Below are 27219 nucleotides of genomic sequence, written 5' to 3' on the forward strand. Positions count from 1 at the left end.
CAAAACGATTGATAATGATGAAGGAATTAAACAAGAACAGAATGGAAGAACTAAATAAAAGAAGCAACTCGAAAGGTTCCTGCAAAACAAAAGAATCGTAACAGAACAGCGTACTGCCGGACGTTTATGTTGTTGTGTATTTCTTACAAGTCCATGATGTCCTTATATACACAAAGTTGAAACTGATATCATAAATTAGCTATAATGGTGAGTTATATTAGTTTATTCTAGATCCTTCTTAAACGGGTCAAAACCCGGGTCGGGTTTATCTCGGGTTGCAGCAAAAAGGACCCCCGCACGTGCCCCGATTTTTTGACATAGCTTAGAAACTACCACTTATAAACTAGTGAAAGTTTATATCCCGGCCAATGTGGGACAAGGTTTTCCAACTCTAACTTATGCACCAAACACACAACTTTAAGACTCGATATCTCATTCATCTTTAACCCAATTGAGATGCATTTTAGTTTGTTATGTAGCCTTGGCCAGAGACTACAAAACCCATTAAACGGTTTGCGATATATGTCACTCGACCATATATTTATTGATGTCCAAAGTGATGAAAAAATACACTTTTTTCCGACAGTAAGTACTCCGTACTACATTGTCTGTCTGTATGTCGGGAGTCATCACAATATATAATTTGATTGAACGTTGAAAGTTCGTTCAAGATCCTATTATAAACTTAATTAATTCTCCGAAATCTTATATATATATATATATATATATGCAGCATTTTCTTCCTTTTATTTAACTTTTTACACCTACACTTTCCAAGAAGCGTTCAGACAAAAACCACAATTTTATTAATAATTTGTCCATATTTGTGTTGTTCATTTTTTATAACTGATCACCGGCCTACCGTCCACGTATACAGTAGTTTTCATTTTTATTTTAATTTTTTTCTTTTTTCATCATTGGAGCAATTTAGTGAAGGTAATCAAACTGCATGCTAGCTGCCATATGCTTTTGAATAAAACTATAAGCACATGGTCACAATATTATATACTATATAGTAGTAGTAGTGGTGGTAGTAGTATATAAATAAATAAAGGCACTCACTCGTATCACATTTCTGAATAACAACAAATTAAGTTGAAATCATGAAACCATGTATAGTTTTTATTTATAAAAAAAATAATAATAATCTCAGCTTTTGGTAAAGGAGCTAGCTACTGTTATTATATATCGGCACATACATACGACTACCATAAATGCATATGTGTATTATATAAACATCAAATCTCCTTACTAGTTAGTCAGTAGTATATATAATTTTGACTGCTAGCTTAATCGATGTCGAGTCGTATCCAGATTTCATTGGCGGGGCTTGTTTATATAATAGTACCCATTTCCTCATTAATCCTTTTGGGTTTACATTATGTATCTGCAGCAGCCCGTCAATGTCTGGACGATCAGGAAGCGTTACTGTTGGCGTTCAAAGATGATGTCAGTTATGATTCTTGGCTCTCAGTCAAGATCGTGGGGTGGAACAAAAGTGTCGTCGCCGACTGCTGTGATTGGGGCGGCGTCACATGTGATAATGATGGTCATGTTATTGGACTGGACCTTAATAATGAGACCATAAACGGGGGGATGATGAATGATTCCTCTGCCCTTTTTGGTCTTGGGCATCTCCAGTCACTTAACCTGGCCCACAACAGTTTCGATGGTCCATTGCCATCAGCATTCGGAAAGAAGCTTACTCTGATGAGACATCTGAATCTGTCCAATTCTAATTTTGAAGGTCAGGTTCCTACTAGTGAATTTTCACTAATGACCAGGTTGGTTACCCTTGATCTCTCTTCTTCAAGTTATCCCTACATACTGGCTCTTGAAAATCCAGATGATCTTAGGATGTTAATTCAAAACTTTACACAACTAAGACAACTCCATCTCAACTCTGTGACCATTATCGAAGATCATTGGTCTGAGGTCATATCTTCTTTTCTGCCTAATTTAGAGGTTTTAAGCTTAAAGGGTTGTAGTCTTTTGGGTCCTCTGGACTCTTCCCTTGCTAAGCTTAAAAACCTCTCTGTTATTCTTCTTGACGATAACAGCTTTTCTTCTCCAGTCCCCCAATCTTTTGCAGACCTCCAACATCTGACTGTTCTGAGCCTCCATGGTTGCAATCTCAGTGGATCACTTCCAAACAAAATCTTTCAGGTGCCTACTCTAAAATCAATCGATTTGTCAAATAATGAACTACTCCAAGTTTCTCTCCCTGCTGAGTTTCCTGGGTCGTCCCTTGAGAATCTGGTGCTTACTTCCACACAAGTTGTTGGCACGCTGCCAGATTCTATCGGTAATCTTAGAATGTTGTCTAGGTTAGAGCTTGGAAACTGCGGGCTAAGTGGCTCGATCCCAGATTCTACCCAAAACCTTACCCGTCTAGAATATCTGGATTTAGCTGGCAACCGCTTGATCGGTTCAATTCCCTCTTTTAAGCTGTCCAAAAGTTTAGTCCAAGTATATCTCCAACAAAACAAGCTAACGGGTGAGGTCCCTTCTTCTCATTGGGAAGGCCTCAATAAGCTCGAGTTTCTAAATTTGGCTAGCAATTCCTTGAGTGAGAGTTTTCCAGAGTCGATTCTAACACTAAAATCACTGAAAGGATTTGATATTTCCAACAACTCATTTTCTGGTCAAATTAGCAATTCTATAAATGTTTCTTCTTTTTCTCAGTTGGATAAGATAGACATGAGTAGGAACAAGTTTCATGGGCCTATACCTGCATTCATCTTCAAACTTCCACTCATTTCAAATCTCGTACTTTCTGCAAATAATTTCAATGGCAGTGTAGACCTGGACATGTTTGGGAGGTTGAAGCATCTTTATTCACTTGAACTTTCTTATAATGATCTTAAGGTCAATGCAAACACAAACGGATCAGCCTTTTCATCACTCTCTAGACTAAACTCTCTAATGCTAGCTTCATGCAAGATGCAAGAGATTCCTGATGTCAGGAACCAGCCAACACTGAAGATGCTAGATCTCTCAGATAACGAGCTAACCGGTGAAATACCAAACTGGCTCTGGGATGCCGGCAACGGGGCCCTTCAATTTCTGAATCTGTCACATAATAGGTTTTTAAGTCTCCAAAAGCCTTACACGTTTCCTTTTGAGCTTGAGGTCCTCGACCTGCATTCCAATATTCTGGAAGGGGATATTCCGATTCCTTCTAGGCGAGTTTATTTTCTGGATTACTCCAGCAACAACTTCGGATCTTCTATCCCTGCTGACTTTGGAAAAGCTCTCACTTTGACCTTATTCTTCTCCATCTCTAACAGCAAATTGGTTGGAAACATTCCACAGTCATTATGCAATGCCAGTAGGCTCGATGTTCTTGATCTATCTAATAACAGTTTGACTGGAACAATACCTTCATGCTTGGCTGAAACAACCAAGACTCTTCGAGTACTGGATGTAGGAAGAAACAACCTCACTGGCAATTCTTTGGATGTGTTTCCAGAAAGTTGTAATTTGCAAACTCTAGATCTTAGCGGGAATCATTTTCAAGGACGCCTTCCCCAATCTTTGGTGAATTGTGAAAAGCTTGAGGTTCTGAATCTTGGTGATAATGCAATAACGGATACTTTTCCTTGTTGGCTGCGGAACTTGTCCAACTTGCATGTTTTTGCCGTACGATCCAACAAATTTTATGGGAACATCGACTGTCTTGATTTCAGTGGTAACTGGACGAATTTACAAATCATTGACATTGCTTCCAATGGATTTTCTGGCAGTCTACCTCCAAAGTTTTTTGCAAGTTTTCAAACCAATGAATCAAAGTTCAGTCACCTCCATTTTATACATCCTGCTAATAGTGCCATATATTATCAGGATTCAGTCACTCTAATTTTAAAGGGCCAAACCACAGAGATTGTAAAAATTCTCACCATCTTCACTTCCATTGATTTCTCCAACAACAATTTCCAAGGAAACATACCGGTCACGATTGGTGATCTTAAATGGCTTAAACTTCTCAACTTGTCCCACAACGCACTCACAGGCCCAGTCCCGCAATCAATGGGAAAAATGGGAAACCTTGAATCACTGGACCTCTCAGTCAACGAGCTTAGTGGAACCATTCCACAACAGCTTGCAAGTCTTACTTTTCTCTCCCTCTTGAATCTGTCGGATAATCAGTTGTCAGGGCGTATTCCAGGAGGCCCACAATTTCAAACATTTACAGAGGCATCATTCAGGGGCAACCAAGGTTTATGCGGTCTGCCTTTGACCAAGGTCTGTAACAACGCTACTTCAAATGTTCCTACAGCATCAACACAAACTAATGAAGATTCAGATTATGAAACTGGGCTCTATGTCAGTATTGGATTGGGATTTCTGGTGGGGTTGGTGATTATAGTTGGTCCACTTGTTTTTCTCCGAAGATGGAGAAATTGGTACAGCAATCATGTTGATAGAATCCTTGCAAGGATCGATAATAAACATACAGGCATGGTCATTAATAATAATGAGCATCAAGACAGCACCTTTTAGTAATTCGAACAAGGTATAGGAAAGGAAAGCATAGGCCTGAAGCAAGATTGGTTTGTGTAATCCAAGAGAACCATGGATATGCTTGGAGAACAAAGATATCCGTTGTATATACTTGTAACATTTTGTATTTTTCGATTTTCTTCTGTTGGATATATATTACTATAACTAAATGATAGTAATTGGATGAAAACCATGGTGACTCTTCTGATCAGATAGAAAGAAACGAAGGCAAGTTACGGTCTTTCATTATTAATTGATATGCTTACTAACACAAAATGAAGCCTCTAAATAGGCCGTACACCATCAGTTACCACATAGCTACTAAAAAATTGCAATAACTAACTTATAAAAACACAACTAAAGAACCACTAATTATTTAGCTAATTAACCACCAAGTGTCAAATCCGCAAGGAAATGCTACATTTATTTAGGTAGCAATAACTAGTTTTGTATGACAGTACACTTCTCCTTCATTCAAACTTGGTTTTGAACACCAGTCTACATGCATGCTTTAGCTGTGGCAAACATTAGATCAGCTAGTTGTTAATTTTTGGGACTCTCGAGCTTCACTTCTTTTGCCATCAGCTCCCATATAAAGTATTATAAGTCACAGTGTTACTTTTGTACTCAAATCATGTAAATCATTGGGTCTAAAACAACTCAAGTAGTCATTATGTAGTCGAATATTTGTTTATGTATGATAATGCTTATTTGATTACAAATAAATCAATCCCAACGATATATAGCAAAACGAACAACTAGTTTTAATCATATTTAATCTAATAGTATGTATGTATGTAAATACTTTATTAATAGCTCTGTTGCTCAAAAAAGAAATGCAACTTGTTCCTTGAATCGGGAAACATTTAATTTTTCTTACCCTAAATTTGGTAAGTTTTATACCGGAAGGGCCTGAGGGTTTTCAATCCCATATAAATATTAGTCGATGACGTTTTAGATCTTCATTGACGAATTTATTCATGTGCAGACCCGGACTACTTTCTCACAATTGTATTCAAGATGACTCAATGCTTTTCACAAATTTCTTCGCCTGTCCAACAAATGAGAAAGTTATCAATCAATAATCTGTAAACATTACGAAAACATGGAAAATGTATCAGTCTTTATCTACTTCCTATCATCAATCAATAATTTGCAACAATTATAAACTGAAAAATATGTACCAAAACAGAGGAATCTTATGCTAAAAACAGCAGTAAAAAGATACATTTATACTTCCTCCAGTCTGATGAAAAAAAGCAATATTTGACAGCACAGATGGTTTAATGGTTTATAAACAAGAAGTGACGACTATTGTCTGTCAGTCAACATCATTGGTTAGTTCTCGTAACGAAGAGAATAGATTATTATTATTTAGCCATTGACATATCAGAAAATTTAATTATTTGGGGTAAAAGGTCACCCTGATGAACTTTATAGCGCAACAAATATGAGTTTAAGTACAACGTGGTTGATAAACCATAGCAGTTCATTGTCACAACATGCCATGAGGCCCATGACAATGCGATCAAGCTAAATAGCAAACAATTAATCTAAAGGCTACATAGCAGATACTAGACACAGTTGACATGCATTTTGAGCTCCTATCTAATATGCAGTTAGACTTGAGAGTTCATTTATATGATTAATCGGAAAAATGAAATATTAACTAAGAGAAAACTAACTTTCATAGAGATAAAATCAAGGATGGTAATATTATATATATATATATATATATATATATATACCTGCTCCAAAGTCAGAAACATGATGACATTCCAAGAACCCAACCTTCCAAAATTTGGAATAAAGCCTTTGTAGAAAGCAAACGGTCCCTAACAAAAATATATAACAAATCCTATTAACTTAATGGCCAACACACCGTCCAGTGGTACAAAAATGTTAAGTAGGTATTGGAAAGATAATTCATTTATCCAAGCAACTCATCTCAAATTTGCATGACAGATGTCTATAGAACAAAAGTGTATTCTTTATGAGTGCCCATGAGTGAGTAAGAACTTACATCATTCTTTAGTGTCTTTACAAAGCAATCAATTGTGCCTTTGTAGCTTGGATCTCCCATCATTCTTGACTTTACCTGAAAAATCACAACACATGCAAGTATTTTTCTTAATCAATTTATGATAAGAACCATAATGTATCTAATGGCTCTACTCGATCAAAGTATGAACTAAGTTTGGTAAAATCATACACCAATCCTATAGAAACATGGGTCATCACATTTAGGAAATGGTTAAGTGGAATTTTAAACAGGTTCGAATCAAAAGATCCAGACGAATTATAGCAAGGTTTAGCATAATGGGAGAAATTGGATGACAGTTGAGATCTGCTTGTGACTTGTAAGATAGAGATCTTCCTGTTAGGAGGTTCATTGTTTATACTAGAAGTAAACTAAACAATTGAAATTAGAAGATTACATATATATAAATAGTGTTTTTCAATTCAAATCCGTCAACTTACAGCTTAAGATTTATGGAATCATGTATCCAACTTTCTGTGAACTAGAAAGTCAATAAGAAACAAAAGTGCCTTATAAGATTGCATACCACTGATTGAAGCCATGATTTAATTACCATGGCGGAGAATTACATCAATGGATGATCCTATCTTAAAGACACTTTCGGTAGTATCTGTTTTAACAAATTACGAGCAGCACAAGAAGTCGGCATAATAGAAGATAGAAGCAATTGCTTAGGTTTTTTTTTAATTAATCACGCGATATTGCACCAGTTCTCTTTAAAGATACTAAGATTGAAGACGAGCATAATTATACTATAATTTAGTACCACATCAACTGGGGATCCAACGCAAACGGCAACAAATCCAGCACCTAAGCCAGATAATAGATGTGTGAGGACATTATCGGTGAACCCAGGGATCTTCAGAATTGTCTGGAAGGTAATATCAAATACAGGCACAGTTAGAACTCTGCGGATTACTACACATTGGTTTTATTTTCATTATTTATGATTGCACAACAACCTGCTTCACTTGATCATAGCTGGCTAATTCTGCAGCATTGATTATGGCATTACGGGCAACATTTGGCCCCAGTCCAGTCCATAGAGCTCTAACCCCTTCCTGAAATGCATGTGTAATGTTTAGAAAAAGTCAATGAAAGCAGCCAATGAACGAATGAAGATCAAGGATTCTAAACTGGGGCATTACTTGTCTCACAATAGTGGAATAAGCATTTAAGGCGCCAGAGTAACGCCTTGGCACACCAGCTGCCAGTTTGCCTTCAGCTTGAAGGCGGACTTTAACTAGATCAGTAGGATTCGCTACAGATATAGCCAGAGCACCTTGCGGAACAAAATGAAACAACAATTTACATTAATGAACAGAATTCAATGCAGAAATGGAAAAACATGCATAAGTTGTACACATAGCCTGAAGGTACTCAGTGAAAGGTCTGGAAGGGATGTGCACGTAGGCAATAGGTTGGGCAGATTGGCCCAATAGACGGGACCCTAATTCTATTATTCGGGTTCCGACTTTTATATTCCCTAGATTCTTCCTACTTTTTCAGTTTAATATATAAATTGCATTAAATAAACTAGGGACCTCCATTAACCCAAACTATCTTAGGTAGGGAATCTCAGCAGTTCAGACAAAATTTTAATTTTGGCTAAACCTGCCGATTAAAAGTGTACAATATATACATGTTTTATTGATCCCTTGAAGAAATATTCAGATATATCATATGTTTCCTCTAAAGAATGTGTACATCTTTGTGTGCTTCCGAACCTTAATCAAGTGCTATTTGTTCAAAAAGTAAATAAAGAAAGAGAAAATCCATCACGTAGTCTTACTTACCGGTTGTGAGACCAGCAAGTATTTTAGTGGTCAAAGGAACATCTCCAACAAAATTATCGCCCACATATAAGTTTTTAATCTGTTTGTCACGCAAGAAATTCATTAATAGTTTATTCAATGAAGCCTATGTAGTTAATATTGGTGGGATATCAGTTATCGGTCCTCCTCTGGAATATCGGTCCCGATATTATGTGTGATATTTACTGATAGCGGTGGGATAGCGGTTTCCAGGTTTTTTATATTTTTTTAAGAAAAAGTTTGTCCAAACTAAAAGCCAACATAATAAACACTCATTTTTGCAAGTACTAACACTTATCTGTTAGATATTGACACTTTTAAGTTTGACTTTTGATATTTCTATCAAATTAACTAGTAATTATTATTAATACTATTATTATAATATAGATATTGCATAATACTTAAATACCGTTATCCCGCTGTGATAACCGATATCTCAACTATCGGTAAATATCGGTCTGGCCGATATCTGATTCTGGACCACTATAACTACATAGAATGAAGCTAAACATAAAGGATAAAAAAGACGCCAAGCGTACCGGTTCATACAACCCAATTCTTAAACCTCCAAACAAGCATTGACGATGCAATCCAGGTACAATGCCTTTCCACAAAGAAGCAAGACCTTCTTCCCTGGCAATTGTTCCTACAGTGCCTAACATTCCCCTATATTTAGGTAAAGCTATACCATCACCTGCAATGGCTTTCTTTTGTAACTGAAGCCTCACCTTGGCAGTGTCTAACGGAATTGTACAAATCTGCTCAGAGTTATTCATATGAAATTACAAAATGAATGAGAAGTATTTTGTTTGCAGACTTGGGTGGAGTTAGGATATGAGAGCCAATACTATATACATCCAAAGCACAAATGTATCCAATTTGAAAAGACCAGAGGTGATGTTTCAACACAATGACACATTCAACTTGAATAGGATAATTTTGGTCATTATTTATCTCAAACAGGTCAAATGGGTAACCTTCAAAAAGTTTGATAAAACGCAACTTGATCAAATGAATTGAGTGTTGTCTCAAATGTATTTAACCTCCTAAAGCCTTTTATTCAAATCAAAAGGAAATCATATAATCGCATCGAGAAATCGAGCCACACGTGTTTAACGTGAATGAAGAAAGTGTGGGATTGGTCCAATCAAAAGGAAATCATATAATCATATGGAGAAATTGAGCTACACGTGCTTAGAAGGATGAGGACTGTAATTATGTATGAGGCAAATGTTCAAACTCTACACCATGAGTCCATGACAATAACGCTTAAGAAAATAAAGATGATGAGGTGAGACAACCACGAATGAAAAGCTTGCAAGACCTATATGGTCAACGAATGTGAAGTTCAGAGCCCCGTGATATTCAAACACAAATCTATGATGGAATAAGCTCTCCCATATTATTAATGAAAGGAGGATAACTCAAAACCTTACAATTCACAACATGTCAACAATATGCTCTGCCAATATATATAGACTACATAATCCTAGTTTGACTATAATTCTAAGCCTTATAACTCATTATAATCTCCTAAATCAATACAAACATGAAAGTAACCATATCTGACTCTTAATCAGTTCCTATATTGTAGCATTACCCACGTGCTCAGGTTTGGCCTATCGCCCATATGCTAGGGCTGATCAGTGAGCCCAACAGAATGAGATAAACCTGATTTGACTTTTAGCATATCCCGAAGACATTAGTTTAAACAAGTGATAAGAGATGAGAGATTGAAATAGGTTATGGGTGAAAAAGCTTCTAGAATTGAACAGAGACAATTCAATCAGTAAAATCTTAAGCATTTCAATTTAAGTAGCCAATCTATGAAAATGGAGGTGAAAATATCTTCTTTTTTTTTAAGCGATGGACTTGAAGAAGTCAATGACTAGGATACATGGAAAGTTGGTAAGGATATGTAAGTGAATAAAAGCAGCAAAGAGCATGGAATACCAAAAAAGAAATTGATATGAAGAAAAGCTGAATGCCCATACGAGCATGCATGGATTCCAATGTAGAGTAAGTTAAGTAATTATTTCTTTATACTGTATGTAGAGGATGTTGTATTTATGGAAAACTAGTTAGCGTACCCGTGCTTCGCGGCGGTCTTCACATATTAGCAAATAATATACATCATATAAGTAGATTTGTTGTTTAGAAATGAAATTATAAGTTTTTTACGTCGAAAAGAACTGCTGTAGTTATTTGGTTATGACTGTTTTGTTTACTTTGAAGTCTATATATAATAAAATATAACATAACAATCGATGTAAGGTTAGAGGTAGACCAAAAGTTGATCTGTGATATTGTATGGGTGATTTGTTTGAGAGTATCGAGTATGTAATTTAGGAGTAGGAGTAGGAAAAAATGTCGTTCAATATATATATATATATATATTGCTGTTTTTAAAAGTACACTTACTATAGATGTAAATTAGATACATTACTCTATTGTCACACCCTTTCTTGTCTGTCTCTAGTCTCTACTCCACCGCACCTTGGAGATCTAAAAAGACAATATTACACTCTATCAACATATTTTTTTATTTAACCATTCTAATGAAGAGTTCGTAAATCATGGAAGAAAGATATAGGTTAGTGTAAAAAAGAGATGAAGCGTTCATAAAGACGGCTTTTTTTTTAGCTTTGGAAAAACAAATTGGGTTTCCGGTCACCGGATAACATGTGACAGTGCTATTTTAAAGATTTGTTAGCGGCGGAGTAAATCCCATCCGACTATCGGAGCATGAGGACGTATCCAATCTTCGTTTCAACTAGTTACTGCCACCACACGCTTAACTGTCCTGTCTTTCGGGATGTCAACCCAACCGCATTACATTTTCGGTGATGGTTGCGATGTTCGACTCCGTCAACCACCAACCGAAAGCTAGATCCGGCGGCTGGAAGGGCTGTGTGATGAAATGACGTAAATGCCCTTTATTTTTTTGGAAGTTGTAATTTGTATTTGCTGCCCTTTATCTTGTAAAAGTTGTTTTTTTTAAGTTGTAATTTGTTTTTGCTGCCAACCGAGTGCTACAGTACCGGTTAAACCCGACCCGGTACTGTAAAAGTTGTTTTTTTAAGTTATAATTTGTTTTTGCTGCCAGCCGAGTTGCTACAGTGCCATTTTGAGTTGTTACATTACCGAGTTGCTACAGTACCGGTTAACCCGATCTGGTACTGTAAAAGTTGTTTTTTTTGAAGTTGTAATTTGTTTTTGAGTTGTACAGTACCATTTTGAGTTGCTACAGTACCGGGTAACCCGACCCGGTACTGTATCACCGGCTTTTGGATTGTTATATATATAATGATTCCAAGATAACACAGGAGTTTAAGGAAGGCTATTAAAAAAGATAAAATAAATAAATACATGGGGGTTATGTATGTAGTACTGGATCAGACTCAGACATCGACGACCCCCCCCCCCCCTTTCCCCTGCTGTATGTATTAATTAATTAATTAAGGGATCTACCAACCAACCAAGGGAATTGATTTTGCCAAAATTAAGATAGATACTGTATATATTAGGGAGACACGTAACGTACCTCAGCAAAACAAGCGGCGAAAGCACTGCTACCGAAAGTTCCGGCGAATGATATGTCGGAATTCCCTCCGCTCCCGCCCACCATCCTCTTATTATTTACTTACTCCGATTTTTCACTTTATTCTTCTATTCAATTCTTATTCTACACACCAGATCCAAAAGAGAATCCTCCTCCTGGCTCCTGCTGCAGCCCTGCTGACTAAATACTAAAAATAATAATAATAATGGCCCCGCCCCCCAATGCAAATCTTCTTATACATGATGGATGGTGTATTTATGTATCGCCTATAGGATGGCTGGCAGGCCAGTGGAGGTACGTGGAGGAGTAGGGCCACTTTTTTTTTTTTTTTTTTTTTAAGAAAAAAACAGATTTAAAATAAGGAAAATTGCAGGAGCCGTTTCTCCGTTTTGATTAAAACTTGTGTTTGAAATATTTTAGGGATAAAACTTTGTCACGATTACTATCTATAAACCTTTAAAAAAACATATTAAAACTCTGTTTTAAGTAATTTAAATACTTTTTTCAATATTATCATATTATCCTTAATTCACATATTACCTTTAATTTTATATCTCTAAACACAATCAGACAAACACCTTATCAAAATCTAACACTGTCACTTCTTTCCCTCCTTCTTATTTACACACACGCATATCAATTCCTCCCCCACTGTTTTGTATTATCATCGCTGCAACGCGCGGACACCAACCTTCATGTAAATAATATGGACACATTATATAAATTTTGGCAGTAGATAATACTATAAAATTACAAATTTATTAAATGCATAAAAAGTTTTTAAAAAAAAAACTAGTACTTTATGTATTACTAGACGAATACACGCGCAATGCAGCAGTGTATGTGGCGGTGTGTCAGTGGTGGCCGTGGCGAGTAAGATAGATAATTTATGTAAAATAATTTATGTGATTTAAGGAGTTAATGAAAATAACTTAATACATAAAATATGTTTTAAGAGATTCTAAAAATAGAATACATAGTTTGTATTATAAGGGAGTATAGATATAGATAAATTATCATTTGAATTTTTGTATAAAAAAATACACATTTTAACTCATCCATTTAAGACAACCCTAAAGCTGTATTAAGGAGAAATTATAAAATAAAGTTACAACTTTTCATTTATTTCCAGGCTAAAAAATTAAAAAGAATATATGCATCATAATAATATAATTTCGTATCGAATGTCATCTCCTTGTATTCTATTGGAATGGAATGGGAATGGAAGCCTTGTCATATTATTATTCCCCCCACATACACACCACTAGTCCACTTGTATCGCATTGCATTTATCTCTTCTTTTTTCACTTCCCTTTTCTTTTTGCTTTCAGCATGCCAAATAAAAATAAAAACATATAATACATATATCTTACTTTTATATAGCAATATCAGATTGTTCAACAAATTTAGTTGAAAAATGAAAATGTGCTTGATGATTAAAGGTGCAACCTTCGTCGTCATTCATATGGATGCATATCACATCCATCCGCAAGATATGGGGACTAGTATGTATTTTACAAGTAGTTGTTAAAAATACTTCAGATCCTATATTCCTATTGATAATGATATAAAAAGGAATTCTAAAAGTATAGTTTCAAAACTAGGGAATGAACATGGTCTCTTTACATAATAAAGAAAATCCAAAGTCAACCACAAAGATTAAGGCAAGAGTCAGGTATTCACGTTGATTCATATTCTACAGTATTTATACAACTGTATATATTTGTAAACCCATGATCACGTACGTCACAAGCTACAAATGAGTTTTTTCATCAGTCAAAACCAAAAAATCAAGGAAATACATGGACTTGAATGAACAACGAATCATACTAAAAGTTTCTCCCAAAAGAATACGCTAAAATCCTGCTCTCAACTTTGCTGAAAGGGGAATGCTACAACCTGTGGATGCGAGAGAAAATGGATAAGTGTTTATTTAGTCCTCTTCTTGGCTTCGCTATAAAGAATCACTCCCAGCACTGTCAGCAAGTATCCTAGCATCCCTGTTACCGATACTGGATTCTTGAATATCATAATTGACACCACAACAGCAACTGCTCCTTTAGCATTTCCAAGTACCTGGTATTGTCAAACGTTACATTAACATTCCTATTTCCGTAAGCTGTCTTTCATGGGAAGACAAATATATTTAATTTATCAAATATTTGGACTCTCATACTACCCACACCACAATCAACATGATGACCTATGGGGTTGAATCGTCGCTTGTCATAACACCTTCTCAACACAACATATCTGATCATTGTGATAAGCTTAGGGAAAAATTTTAGTGATGCCACAATTGACAAAACATGACAATTGACAAAACAGGCAATCTCCTACAAAGATAGCTTAGGGAAAAATTTTAGTGATGCCACATATTTTGGTCACCTTCATATGAATATATGATGCAAGCTAGAAGTGACCAAAATATGACAATTGACAAAACAGGCAATCTCCTACAAAGATAGCTACAAACATAACAATATTGACCATCAAAATATCTAAAAACTATACGATAAATGTATAGTTTGATCATTGGATCCAAGGGTTCATCTCATCAGCCAACTAAGCAGTGGTTCAGGATTCTAATGGGGACATTATTATAGGGTATATTTGTTTCAGCTATATATATTATCTCTTGTTAGCAGAAAAGACCAAGTCGAAGAAGATATAGCAGCACCTTGAGCGGCGATATACCATTTAATATAAAGAGTTTCAAAATAGAAATTGAAGATGAACGAGAAAAATGTACAGCTGAAATCAATCATACAAACCTGGAGTGTCAATGCGCTTGTGTGTTTAGTAACCAAGAAATTTGTTAGGTTCACACAATATGCCATTGCAGAATTGAAGAGCAGATACCAAACAATGTTGACATCTTTTCGGGCAAGAGCTATGGTGATGCCAACCACATTCTCCTCCATAAGCAATGTTGCTGGAAGCAATATCACAACAGCTATTGGTGCCATGTACAACAAAAGGTTCATGGAATTCAGTTTTTCCCTATAATTCAAGAAAGTCATGTCAATTAGATCCTCTGAACATCAAGTGACCAAAGAAAGAAGGTAGATGATGATATAGAGGGAGGGATTACCCTTCTGAGGACAGCAAAATCCCTTGAAGGACTGATTTTAATGCTCTTGCAGCTGTAGCACCGATACACATAATAAAACCAAATAGATGGAAACTTGGTTCACCCTGCATCCACAAATGAGATCCATATTTATATACTTGAAGAAGATATGATAGCAAAGATAGTATATATTAATAATAATCGTACAGAAAATAAGCATAACACGGCTAGATAACAACATGTGGGTACTAATTCACAAGAGTAATCTACGGAATGAAAAGCTTAACCTCTAGAGACACAGCCAGAATAAGAAACTAGAGTATATAATCATTTTCTAGTGGTGTTGTATCCACTTAATCTCCAACAAATCTTATACTATTGCACACTTGGCTAAAAGGCAAGTTATGTTGACTTTTTCAAGTTTAGGGGTTTTTGCCAGAGTTTCAAACAGGAGGATATACCATTACGCTTCATCTTATCCATGAGAATAACTTCACATAAACCTGAGCAACCCTTTACAAGAATGTGTGCCAGTTTGTTATCTTCTATTGGTTCTTTTAAGGGAAGGGAAATGTTAACTTTTGTTGCACATGATTCCAAAGTTACTACACTTGAATTAACAAGACGAAAGCAGAGAATGAACCTATAGGCTAATTTAAATATGCATACAGGGATAACACACGTCTTCTTGTTTCCGCCAACTGTGTTTATTCTCTCTTCCACTGTGTATATTCTCAGCATTATAAACTTGTTAGAAACATATTACTAGCTCCTGGATATCCCTTAAGCATGAATATCAACAGTTTAAAATGTTTAGTCATGTAACAAGGGTAAATGAAAAATCCATCCATAGAATACCATCCTGTCTTGTATAAAATTCTTAGAAGGACAGTCATTTTGATTACGACAGATAAGAAACTTGGATATCAATTGTGACTGACGGTTACTGGAAATGCTGGGAACACCGGAAGTTGAACAGGAATACATTTAACAATCATTCAACAACATAGAAATGAAAAGAAGAGAATGAGGATGGATATGTGGGGATAAGGTAGGTCTGGATCAGAGTAAAACGGAAAACCACTAAGAAGGTATTACTGAATTGTATGGAAAGCCGTTGCTAAAACAGCTTGGATGGCCTGGGTAAAGGAAACGGGATTGCATTTCGAAGTAGAACATTTTAATATAATTGGAAACAACTTAAGACGGGATTGCATTTCGAAGGCAGGTATGTATTAGCTAGAGAAACTAATAGCTAGGTATGTATTAGCAGTTTCTTCAAGTATAAATAACTGCAAATATACATATATATATATAACAAATGAATGTAAAAGTAGATAGAGAGGGAGAGAGGGATGTACCCCGCTGGCAATGACGACGCCGGTGACGACAGGGACAAGGGTGAAATAAGTGAGCCAAGCCTCCCTCTTGAAAGTCATCAGGTAAGCAAAGACGGCAGTGAAGAAGGGCGTGGTAGCTCCGATGGCCTGGGTGAAGGAAACGGGCAGATACCTCAAGGAAACATTGCCGCTGACAACGGAGGCGCAGAAGACGAGACTGAGGACGGAGATGTTGAGGAACTGACGCCTGGACCTGATGGCCTGCAAGGGAACCATCTTCAACCAAACGATGGCGACGTAACTGAGGAGGGAACAAGCGGTCATGTGACACATGGTCAAGAAGATTGGGTACTTGAACCCGTAGTTGGACAGCAGGTATTTGTTTAGTAGAAGCACCCCTATGTTTGATGCGTACCACGACGACACTAATCCTATTGTGAACCATCCCCCGCCCCCACCTGCCGCTGATGCCTTTGTGTTCCCGACACTAATTATTCCTCCTCCTCCTCCTTTCATTTGTTTTCTTTTTATTTGCTTTCTGATTGATTAGGGTTTGCGAGGAGGAAGGGGGTTTAGCATTAGAATAATATAAGAGGAATTTGGATTCAGCTTATGATGGATCGGATCTGATCTGATCTGACACTCAAATTTGATTTCGAGAATTTACTACAACCAGAAATATTTTACTCTACTACTTTCTTTTTTTTTTATCAACAAGAAGAAGAAGGCGCCAGGAAGGAAGTGCATCGCAGCAGCATTATTAACACGCGGTTTAACGGTATTAATAATGAAGCATAAATAATTTATCGAAATATATATTGGAATCAATCACGAATGACTTTTTTTCTTTTCTTGGTCCAGTTCATTATAAGCGAGCATCAATTTTGTTTTTTAATCCTGCCGACACTATTCTGGTGGTGACTGGTGAGCGTGTTTATAACAAACATATTTGACTAAGTCTTAAATGAACATCCGGCCCAACTTATATACCCCTAGTAGATGTGAAAAAGAAATAAGAAAGCAATTAACCGATTTCGGTTATTAATTTTAATAATTGGTTTTTGTTATTTTTTTAACCGGTTAAGGTTAACTTGTATCGCTTAATAATTGGTTTTTAGGTTTTAAAACTGAAAACAATCTAACCGATTTTGATTAATAATAACCGGTTAACTGATACCGGTTAGGGTTTTTTTAACCGCCCCATTATAAAATTAAGAAAGTGGTGAACAATGTGACAAGTTTAAGCAACGAACCCATATTCCAAATAAACATTATTTTCTAAACACAAAACAAAATTCATCATCCCAAATCTCAAAAACAATCAAAAAATGATGTTGGATATGGTGAAAGAAAGTAAGATACATTAATCTACAGGTTTTAGGTAAAATAAAACAAATATTAAAGTAAAACAAATAAAACAATAGGCTTTATATGAAATCACTGTGCATCATAAATATCATCGTACATCAATTGTTTCATGAATCTTCGTGCATCAATTTAACTATGATCTAAGGGTCAAGATCTTATCTTATTTGTTTTACTTTAATAGTTGTTTTATAATACCTAACCCCTTAATCTACATATAGTATACATATATTGAAAGTTTACAAAATCATTGGATGGTGCAATCTTTCTGGTTATATATCAGTGTATGTATATATAATATAATTTATATATATATATATAATATGTGATTAACCGGTTATTATTTGGAATAATTAACCTGTTATAGGTTAGCCGGTTTGCAATCGGTTTTGGTTTTGAAAAGACTAATCGGTTAATAACCGACGGTTTCTCGTAACTTATAATCGTTTTTTACCATTCCGGTTACTAACCAGTTACAAATCGGGTCGGGTTGGTTAATCGGTTTTTTCTTGCACCTCTATATACGAGTATAATCTAATACTTTGTTTCTAATCTATCATTAAAACAAAAGGTTTAAGTCATAATTCCTTAATTTTGAGATAAATTTCTCCACGAAAAAAGTTATAGAAAAAGTTTTTTAGGCCTATATCTTGAACTATTATCAATAGTCAGATTTTGTCACATCGCATCCCGTTTAGGCCTTTTTATTACAGGTTACTTATTGGTTTTTTCACACTTTTTTTCCGTTGGGTTTCCAAACAGTATTGCAACTTTTTTATGGTCATATCCCGTAACGTTATATACCCTTATTCTTCTTTGTGGTTTCAACTAATATATTGAAAACTTTCATTCGATTTTTTTCTTTGTGCTTATTAAATATATGTATTTGATACTATAAACTTTTAGATGCGTTTACGGTATTGCTTTAAATAAATATATATTTCATATGGTAAAAGTTTTAAGCTAACATATATAGCGACACATCATAAGTAACAAAATGTAATCACAATAATTGACACTCCACAACACTCAGATGAAAGCTAATGTGGTTTTACCATCAAATAATATATATATATATATATATATATATATATATATATATTTGAAACAAACTTATCTATGACATAATGTTTTTTAATTAAGCAGTTAGAAGTTCAACACAAATACTCTAAAACAACACAATTATTTCAAAACAAAAATTGAAGTCCTGCAACGCAGAATGTGAATTATTCTAGTTATATAATATAAGAGGCTGTGGTAGCAGTATGATTCTTATTAAAAGTAATTAATGTAAAAGAGTAAAATGTAGTCATTTAAATAGATGTTGTAGATTATGGGTATCATAAGTATTTTAAGTAGATATTATAAATATTTGATTTTAAATGAAAATATTTAAATTAGTGAATAAAAAAGAGAGGTATCCTGAGTTATTAATAAGTTAGTTAGAGAAAATAAAATAAACTAAATATTTTATAATGTAGTTTAAATATAAATATAGAAGCATGGTACCCTGCAATGTGGCGGCGATGGTAGCGGTGTGATGGCGGCGACTGACGATGATGGTGGTGTCGGCGGCAAATTGTGCAAGTAATTGATGTAAAAGTGTTTTATTTAAACGGGTAATAAAAAATATTATATAATATAAGAGAGTGGTGATGTAACTTAATATGAAAGATTGATGAATTTAAATAATCAAATGTATTTTGGTTACCAGTAGTTTATATGTTTCATTTTTCTTGACTTTTGAAATTATAACTTTTATATAGTGTTATAAATAATAAATAATATGAAAATGTAACTGAAAAATGTATTCAACAAGTTCATACGCCTTTGGTTTGACGGATAGTGTTCCGGTTTATCAGCATTTGAGTACTCCTATAGTCCTATCCCTATTCTCTGTGTTGACTTCTCCTAAAATAAGTGGATTTGCTGCTGCAGTCTGCACTATATATTAAAAAGAATATAAATTCCAACTTTCTTAATAGAAAATGATAAATCCCACCCATTTTCATAAATAAATAAACAAACAATAATAATTAGGATTGTACCATATAATGTATGATATGTATGATGATAAGTGATTTATCAAAGACTAAACATATGTAAATATTATGTAACTATGCAAGAAATGTTAAATTAAAAGACTTTCTATTCATTATTCAAACGAATTGTTTCTTTTAAGTTTTATGTTTTGTTTTTATTTATTTAGTTTTCCATTTCTATATATTATTCATTTTATTTGTAAAATTTATATTATTTTTATAAAATATATTATATAATTTATTTGGTTGCATCAAACAATATGCTTTTTGTTGGCTCATCCAAAATCCATAAATGCTTATAGACGTTCATATATAAACCAATAATGTTAGGTAGTGTTTGTTTAGTCTCTTAATAATTAATCCATTAAGTTGTAAAAAAAACATTTATTTATTAAACAGAAAAAAACTATATTGAGTTAATTTATACAAACATTATTTATTTAATTCATACAACGACGTACTCCCTAAAGCTTATTTAGTTATTTTCACAATCTAGTAGCCAAACCCATCCTCCAAAATGAGCCCACCAAATACATTAGGATATGGTCCAACTTCATACAATAGCCCAACCCCAAATAAATAACTTACTATATATACTGTATTACACTATACAAGATAAAAAAATTAAACATAATTAAACAGTGTAGCTGAACCCAAATTAAAGACTGAACAGTTTTCTTTCTTATAAATGGTAAGTTTATGTAGTATTTTTCTTGAAATGTTTGCACTCTCATAAGATAAGATGCTCCAACGGAATGTTAAAAGGAGACCACGTAATGGCAAAAGAAACCAAAAAAAACACGTGTCCAATGGGAGTCTGACTAATACAGTCAAAGATTGCATTCTCTTACTCGTATTGTTTAAGCAGCAATGTTCATATCTTCAATTTATTATAAATAATAAGATAATACTCGTTGTATAGTAAAGCAAGTAAATATAGTAGAATACAATACATGAATATATTTGACACGTTTTCAATAACATAGTGTTTGTACATTATGCATGAGTAACAGTACAATAAAAATGCTTATCTCGTATATTTAAGAGTCCCTGGCCTGCTGCAATATTATTCGAATTCATAGGATAATCTTAAAAGATATCATCAGTTGATTATTATTATTATTAGTAGTCCAAATTAACCAATTAAATGATGAGGGCTGAAATTCTTCCATCGTCAGCAACCTGCAGCTGTGTAGTGGTAATTTCCATGTATCGCTTATTTGTGTTTGGGTTGCTGTTGCCATTATTGGTTTCAGCAGGTGGATGCCTGGATGACCAGAAATCCGCTTTGTTGTCGCTGAAAAACGACCTCACGTACGATGCTTTGGTGTCAACCAAGCTAGTCGGGTGGAACCAATCAACAAGCGTCGAATGCTGTGATTGGGGCGGGGTGACATGCGACGAATCCGGGCACGTCACGCAACTCAATCTTAACAAAGAAGGCATACGCGGCCCGATTCCTTCCTACTGGGAAGGTCTCAAATATCTCAAGTATCTAAACTTGGGCTACAACTCCTTGGATGGCAATATACCAAAGTCTTTGCTCATGCCGGCGTCCTCCCTTGAGGATTTAGACCTTTCAAACAACAGGTTATCCGGTCAGATCCATGGCCTAATGATTAACGTGTCCTCTTCTCGGCTGCGCAATCTTGATCTGAGTAGCAACAGACTGGAAGGCCCACTGACGGAATTCATCTTGAAGCTTCCCGCAACCATTTCGACCCTCACCCTTTCCGCAAATAAATTCACTGGCAGGGTGGAGCTAGACATGATGGTTGCAAAGTTTAAGGAGCTTTATGCACTAGATCTTTCACACAATCATCTTACTGTTCATGCAAAAAATAGCGTGATGATGAACACTAGTACTAAACTAAACTCTCTGATGCTCGCTTCGTGCAAGATGCGACAGATTCCAGACGTCAGGAACCAGTCAACCCTGAAGATGCTAGATCTTTCGGATAACGAGCTGCGCGGTGAGATACCAAACTGGATCTGGGAGGCCGGCAACGGGTACCTTCGATTCCTGAATCTGTCACACAACGGGTTTTCAAGTCTCCAAAAGCCTTACACTTTTCCTTTTCTGCTGGACGTCCTAGACCTGCATTCCAATATGCTGCAAGGAGACATCCCGGTTCCTCCCAGACGTGTTTATATCCTGGATTACTCCAACAACAACTTCAAATCCGCAATCCCCGTGGGTTTTGGAAACGTCCTCCGGTCCACCTTGTACTTTTCCATTTCCAACAGCCGGGTGGTGGGACTCATCCCTCAGTCCATCACACGCAACGCCACTTCCCTCCGTTTCCTTGACTTGTCTCGCAATGCGTTGACGGGCCCGATTGATCCCGTCATTGGAAGCATGAAAGACTTGAGATCCTTGGACCTCTCGCTCAACATGTTAACCGGGAGCATCCCCGAGCAGCTTGAAACTGGTCTCAAGTCGCTTTCCTTCCTAAACCTGTCGTATAATCATCTATCCGGAAGGATCCCACAAGGTTCAAACTTTCAGAAATTTACAAAATTGTCTTTTGAGGGAAATGAAGGGCTATGTGGTCCTCCCTTAAACAAGACCTGCCCGCATGCGCGCACATAATATTGCGGCACTGCTGGCTGCTTAATCAAATAGAAGATCCAGCAACTAATTAATTATCTATTTGCATGTGGTTTAATTAAGCAAATATGTACTCCATGTACCACGATGATAGATGTATAAGTTAAAAAAATTAAATAAAAAACATGTTATAATGGAGTAATATTTACAAGCAGTAGTAGCAGCGAAGCTTGAAAATTTTCAGTGGGAGGCCGGGATCTAAATTTTCTTTTCCCTAACACTATTTTTTTCTTAAAAATGAGGGGTCGAAAATGAATATATCAAAAATTTTCTAAACGAAAACAATATACCCCTACATCGCAAAAAAAAATTCGGGGGGGTCGGGTACCCCTTCCCGCCCCTTAAAAGCTACGCCCATGACAAGAAGTTAAGGGGTGTTTACCCTTTATTTTCAATTTTGTTTTCTAAAAAAACATGTAAAATAATGGTAAAAAAAAAAAACGCATTCTAATTATAGTTTTCTAAAAATGTTTTTTTTTTTAAAAACCATAAAGACACTACCTTGAAGAATTAGAAAATACCTTTTTTTATTTTTTTTGATCACTACAGGTTCTAAGGTTTATCAATTCATAGAACGATTTTATATGTAGAAAAATGAAAGAACGTTTGACCATTTTGACTAGTGGCCATGTCACACTAACAAGGAGTTGGCGTGTGGTGGAAAGAGAACCACTTCGTAACCTTCATGTCTCAAGTTTGATTTTCGTCAATTATTTAAAAAAAACAATTTTTTTAAGGTACATACTCATTATCAATGAAACCTAAAGTCACATGTAACGTCTTAAAGATACGAGTTTGATTATTCGAGGTGTCCAAATCATTTATGCATTAATTTACTGATATCATATGATTCATACCGATGAGTCGATGGGTACAATTATGATATCAGTATAAGGTTTCCTCAATGCCCTTTTTCTAGTGACCATGTCGCATCATCACATACCAAAATCTTAGCAAACACTATATTAGACCCATTCATTCTGCGTTAATTTACTTTAATTTTTTATTCTAGAACAACTTGGTGTGGTGATGATTTATAATCTACATATAATCATTACTAAACATATATGCTCAAAATGCAGTGGGGGTCATGATAAATTAGACTCCGCCACTTTAGTAACACGAATATCGACTTCTTTTTGTCACGTGTCGAAAATACTATTTTGGTGTTACATCTCAGTTAATTAATTTTTTGCATCATACCAAATCGGTCACAACTCCTGTTTGTTGAAAGAATAATCTTATTCTTAGATTGATAAGCTTAAGCGAACTCCTTACCTTGACTAACCTAATTCAACAAAAGACACCTCGACGGGATAAAAAAGATTGTTGAAAATGGAATCTTGTGGATCGGAGCATGGAAATTTCGCGGTGAAGGAATTAAGAAAGCTTATTGATGAGGTAATTCTTGTCAACCATAGCTCAAATTTGGAAACAAGTTGAAATTACTTGGTGCCTAGAAAAGTAGACATTCTAATTTGGAGAATTCAAAAAAGAAGATACCGGTGAGATCATGGCTTGACTATTTAGTCATTGAACTTCACTCTACACTTTGTCCTTATTGTGATGATGTAGTTGAAACTTGAAACAATCGATCATTGCTTTGTAACTTGTAAAAAAGTGGCTAGAGGGTGGACAAATATTTTTAAATGGTGGAGAATGAGTGATTTTAATAGTTTTTCGGTAGAGGAACTACTCAACCATAATGGGGCAATTGGCCTTAATGAGAAACAAATAACGGTTTGGAAAACGGTACTTTGATTAATGTTATATACTATTTGGAGAGCTAGAAACAAGAAGGTTTTTAAAGATAGCAAAGAAAATTTGTATAAGGTTTGTGATGAAATTCAAGTTATTTCACATTTTTGGATATCAAATAGAATGAAAAAGCAATCTCTTAAATGGATTGAATGGTGCATTACACCTTGGAAGATGGAAGGTTGATGTGGTAGAAGACATTGTTAGCATTAGTTTTTGTTTTAGATTTTAGTAGAGTCTTATATGTGTTAATCATAGTGTTGGTTGTTGTTTTGTGTTTATTGGTGCTCTTTGCTTACAGCCAATTGGTTGCTACTTGTAACTTTTTGGTTTGTAGAGCTTCTTTGTAATTAATTTTTAGTTTTATATAATTATTTTCTTAACAAAAAACTAAGAAAGAAAGTTGTAAGGACTAAAAATGTCAAGATAAAAAGCCTCGGACTTAAGTTGAAGTCGGTTAAGAGTTCTAGAGACTAAAAGTGACAAACAAAGAAATTGATTCATGTACGAATATAAAAGAGGCTTATGGAACTAATTTCATTATTGTTTTACACATATTTTTTCTCTTTGATTTTCTCTGTTCTCTTTTACATTCATTCATAAATATATGTAGTAGTATTAATTAGTGTTGTTGATGAATTCGTGTAATAACACATTGAACATTAGTTTAGTGGATTACGATCGACTAAGGTAGGCATATGGTGAAAAATGATGATATTATTTTTTAAAAATGCTTTATATTGTATATACTTTATATTTATCTTTTTTAAATATATATCATAAATTACTAACAATGTAAAACTAAATATAAATAACCAATATTTTTTATATTTTATGATAAAAAAGTTTATATAAAGTTTGATAACAACGTAACATAAAATAAAAGAAAATATTATAAAGATATTTTTTTTTAAAAAGTGCTTTTAAAAAAAAACTTAACAGTTAAGAATTTATTTTCATAATCATATCAATAAAATAATTACTATTTATAATTATAAAATGTACGCTTATTACTTTATACAATCAATAAGTATATTCAAATTTATTTGATTAAATCTAGAAAAGTTAATAAAAAAATGAAATAATCATTTAAATTTAATAGCTTTAATTAAAATTTAAATTTTATATAGTTATTCTGGTTAACCGAAGTTATAAAATCATCCATATAAACAAAACCAATTAAACTGTAAAGGTTTGGTTATAATAAACTTGAAATTTAAATAACCCAATCCTAAAAACCTAAAACAATTCAGGTTGGGTCGGGTTATCCGGATATGATTTGCTAATAATGTTCAATATGGCCAACGTCATTTACCTGAAATTTACATGTCATCAATTAAGAGACATGTTTTTATTATATATATATGAAAATGAACCCATCAGGCAATCTCTGCCCCTAACTCGTTCTTTGCTTCTACCGGCTCCCACTGAAACGAACTGTCGGATCTTAAGAAACCCCGAGAACAAACACTCTCCTTTAAAGCAGATAATAAACTGTAGAGACTTTAACAGCTGGAGTACTGGCTCATTTAACCCACTGTCTGGAAGCTATGACTGAAGCACAACACCCATGCTCCTATTGTCAACAAAATCCCTGACTGGTTTCTCTGAACCTTTCCTAGCACTGTCTGAAACTTGATTAATAATAGTGATACATTATTAAAATTTCTAATACTAATCTTCCTTATAATAATTATAACTATTAATATAACATACGATGCGAAGAAAAAATTTACCTTTTTTTTTATTAAATTGGGAATTTCGGTTTGCTATGCTTCTTTTGTTGATTAAAAAAAAAAACTTATGTATTGATGACAGAATGGAGTTTCCTGCACAGGAAGGGTTTCTTCCTTCATTTGTCCGTCGTTAATTTTTATCGCTATCTCTATCTCTATCAGCTATAATTACACCATTCACTGTGATGATGTTTGTAAATTTAATATTTTCTTATTTCCATTGTTATTCTTGGTCCAACTAAACATAGTCGAACATTCTTTCTTGGGCCAAAGTAAGTCGGCTTAATCTGAGGCTTCACTCCATATTCCTTATGATCGTGTCCAAATATGAAATCGACCCGATCCAAACCGATTAGTCAAGACTGGGTTTTTTCGGTATCTTTTGCCCAATCGAACCCCACCTGAACTTAACCCAATCTTAGGACCCGAAAACCAAACCTATTTCAAGCCGATTTTTCAAAATCTGAACCGATATAGTCAAATACGACTTTAACCGGTATTTAATTATGGGAAGTTTTGTTATATCTCTAACTTGTCTATATTAGAACTTTCTATAAAAATTACAATAATTATTATTTGTTTTATATTTTTTTTTTCATCTTAAGTATTACTCATTACTTCATTAGCAATTGAATGTGTTCTATTATAATTTTGGTTTACATATATTAGAGAAAGAAAGCTTCATGTTGATTTAGTAATAAAGGGTTATTTTACAGATAATCAATATCCATTTTATATATTTCGTTTTATAGTATTAATTTTTTTTAGATATAAACACAATAAAATATGAAAATGTTATTCGAAGGATAGTTATTAAATTACCAGCTTAATGAATCTCATTATTATTTCACACCAAACATTAACCAATTATAAACTATTTATCTGGAATAAATATTTTAAGCTTTTGTTGTTTAGTCAAATAAGTCTAGACTAATGGGGGTTCGAGTTAGCGGGTTGAAATACACAACCCAAATTCGACTTGATATTTAAGTTTGATTTGAAAATCTCACTTAAAACTTGTCAATAACCAACCCAACCACCAACGCAAAAAAAAATCAGGTTGGTGAGTTAAATGGTTTGGTGGGTTGATATCAAGTCATACGGGTTTGCACGTGGATTTGAAGTCAAATGGGTTGTGAGATATCGGATCAACCGAGTTGTTGAGTCTACCTAATAAAAAATATCATATAAATTTAAATATGTTTGGGTTGACGGATTGACCTTTTAACCCAAAAAGTCAACCTGACCCTGACTTAAAAAATAAAGTTGACGGGTTACGAGGTCGAGATTTCACAACCTTAACTTGGTTTTTCAAGTCGAATTTCGGGTAAGGCCGAGCAGTTACAATCTCAATATGTAATAACACGATTCTAT

At 34.6% G+C, this 27219-nt stretch overlaps 4 protein-coding genes across 5 annotated transcripts; 2 read left to right on the forward strand and 2 right to left on the reverse strand.

Moving 5' to 3' along the window:
- Nucleotides 1-2316: 2316 nt before the first annotated feature.
- Nucleotides 2317-4503, forward strand: LOC122609523 (receptor-like protein 33). The gene has a single exon (XM_043782559.1). It carries the CDS (start codon nucleotides 2317-2319, stop codon nucleotides 4501-4503), a length of 2187 nt encoding a protein of 728 aa, XP_043638494.1.
- A 715-nt stretch (nucleotides 4504-5218) lies between these two features.
- On the reverse strand, nucleotides 5219-12143 carry LOC122607476 (mitochondrial uncoupling protein 1). 2 transcript variants are annotated; one of them, XM_043780454.1, is made up of 10 exons: nucleotides 11903-11966; nucleotides 10780-10863; nucleotides 8898-9116; nucleotides 8341-8419; nucleotides 7693-7826; nucleotides 7507-7605; nucleotides 7311-7415; nucleotides 6527-6601; nucleotides 6252-6338; nucleotides 5219-5554 (listed from the first exon to the last, which is right to left on the reverse strand). In XM_043780454.1, the coding sequence occupies exons 3-10, from the start codon at nucleotides 9018-9020 to the stop codon at nucleotides 5519-5521; spliced, it is 738 nt and encodes a 245-aa protein (XP_043636389.1). In that variant the 5' UTR covers nucleotides 9021-9116; nucleotides 10780-10863; nucleotides 11903-11966; the 3' UTR covers nucleotides 5219-5518. The 2 variants fall into 2 exon arrangements, with proteins under 2 accessions (XP_043636389.1, XP_043636388.1); XM_043780453.1 differs by lacking the exon at nucleotides 10780-10863 and having other exon boundaries at nucleotides 11903-12143.
- Nucleotides 12144-13579: 1436 nt separating this feature from the next.
- Nucleotides 13580-17220, reverse strand: LOC122606853 (probable sugar phosphate/phosphate translocator At3g11320). Its single transcript, XM_043779731.1, has 4 exons — nucleotides 16355-17220; nucleotides 15015-15118; nucleotides 14695-14923; nucleotides 13580-13996 (listed from the first exon to the last, which is right to left on the reverse strand). The coding sequence occupies exons 1-4, from the start codon at nucleotides 16847-16849 to the stop codon at nucleotides 13850-13852; spliced, it is 975 nt and encodes a 324-aa protein (XP_043635666.1). The 5' UTR covers nucleotides 16850-17220; the 3' UTR covers nucleotides 13580-13849.
- Nucleotides 17221-20890: 3670 nt separating this feature from the next.
- LOC122609524 (probable LRR receptor-like serine/threonine-protein kinase IRK) lies at nucleotides 20891-22333 on the forward strand. The gene has a single exon (XM_043782560.1). It carries the CDS (start codon nucleotides 20891-20893, stop codon nucleotides 22331-22333), a length of 1443 nt encoding a protein of 480 aa, XP_043638495.1.
- The last annotated feature ends 4886 nt before the right edge of the window (nucleotides 22334-27219 follow it).

The sequence above is a fragment of the Erigeron canadensis genome, chromosome 7 (genome assembly GCF_010389155.1).
Source record: "Erigeron canadensis isolate Cc75 chromosome 7, C_canadensis_v1, whole genome shotgun sequence".
NCBI lineage: Eukaryota > Viridiplantae > Streptophyta > Magnoliopsida > Asterales > Asteraceae > Erigeron > Erigeron canadensis.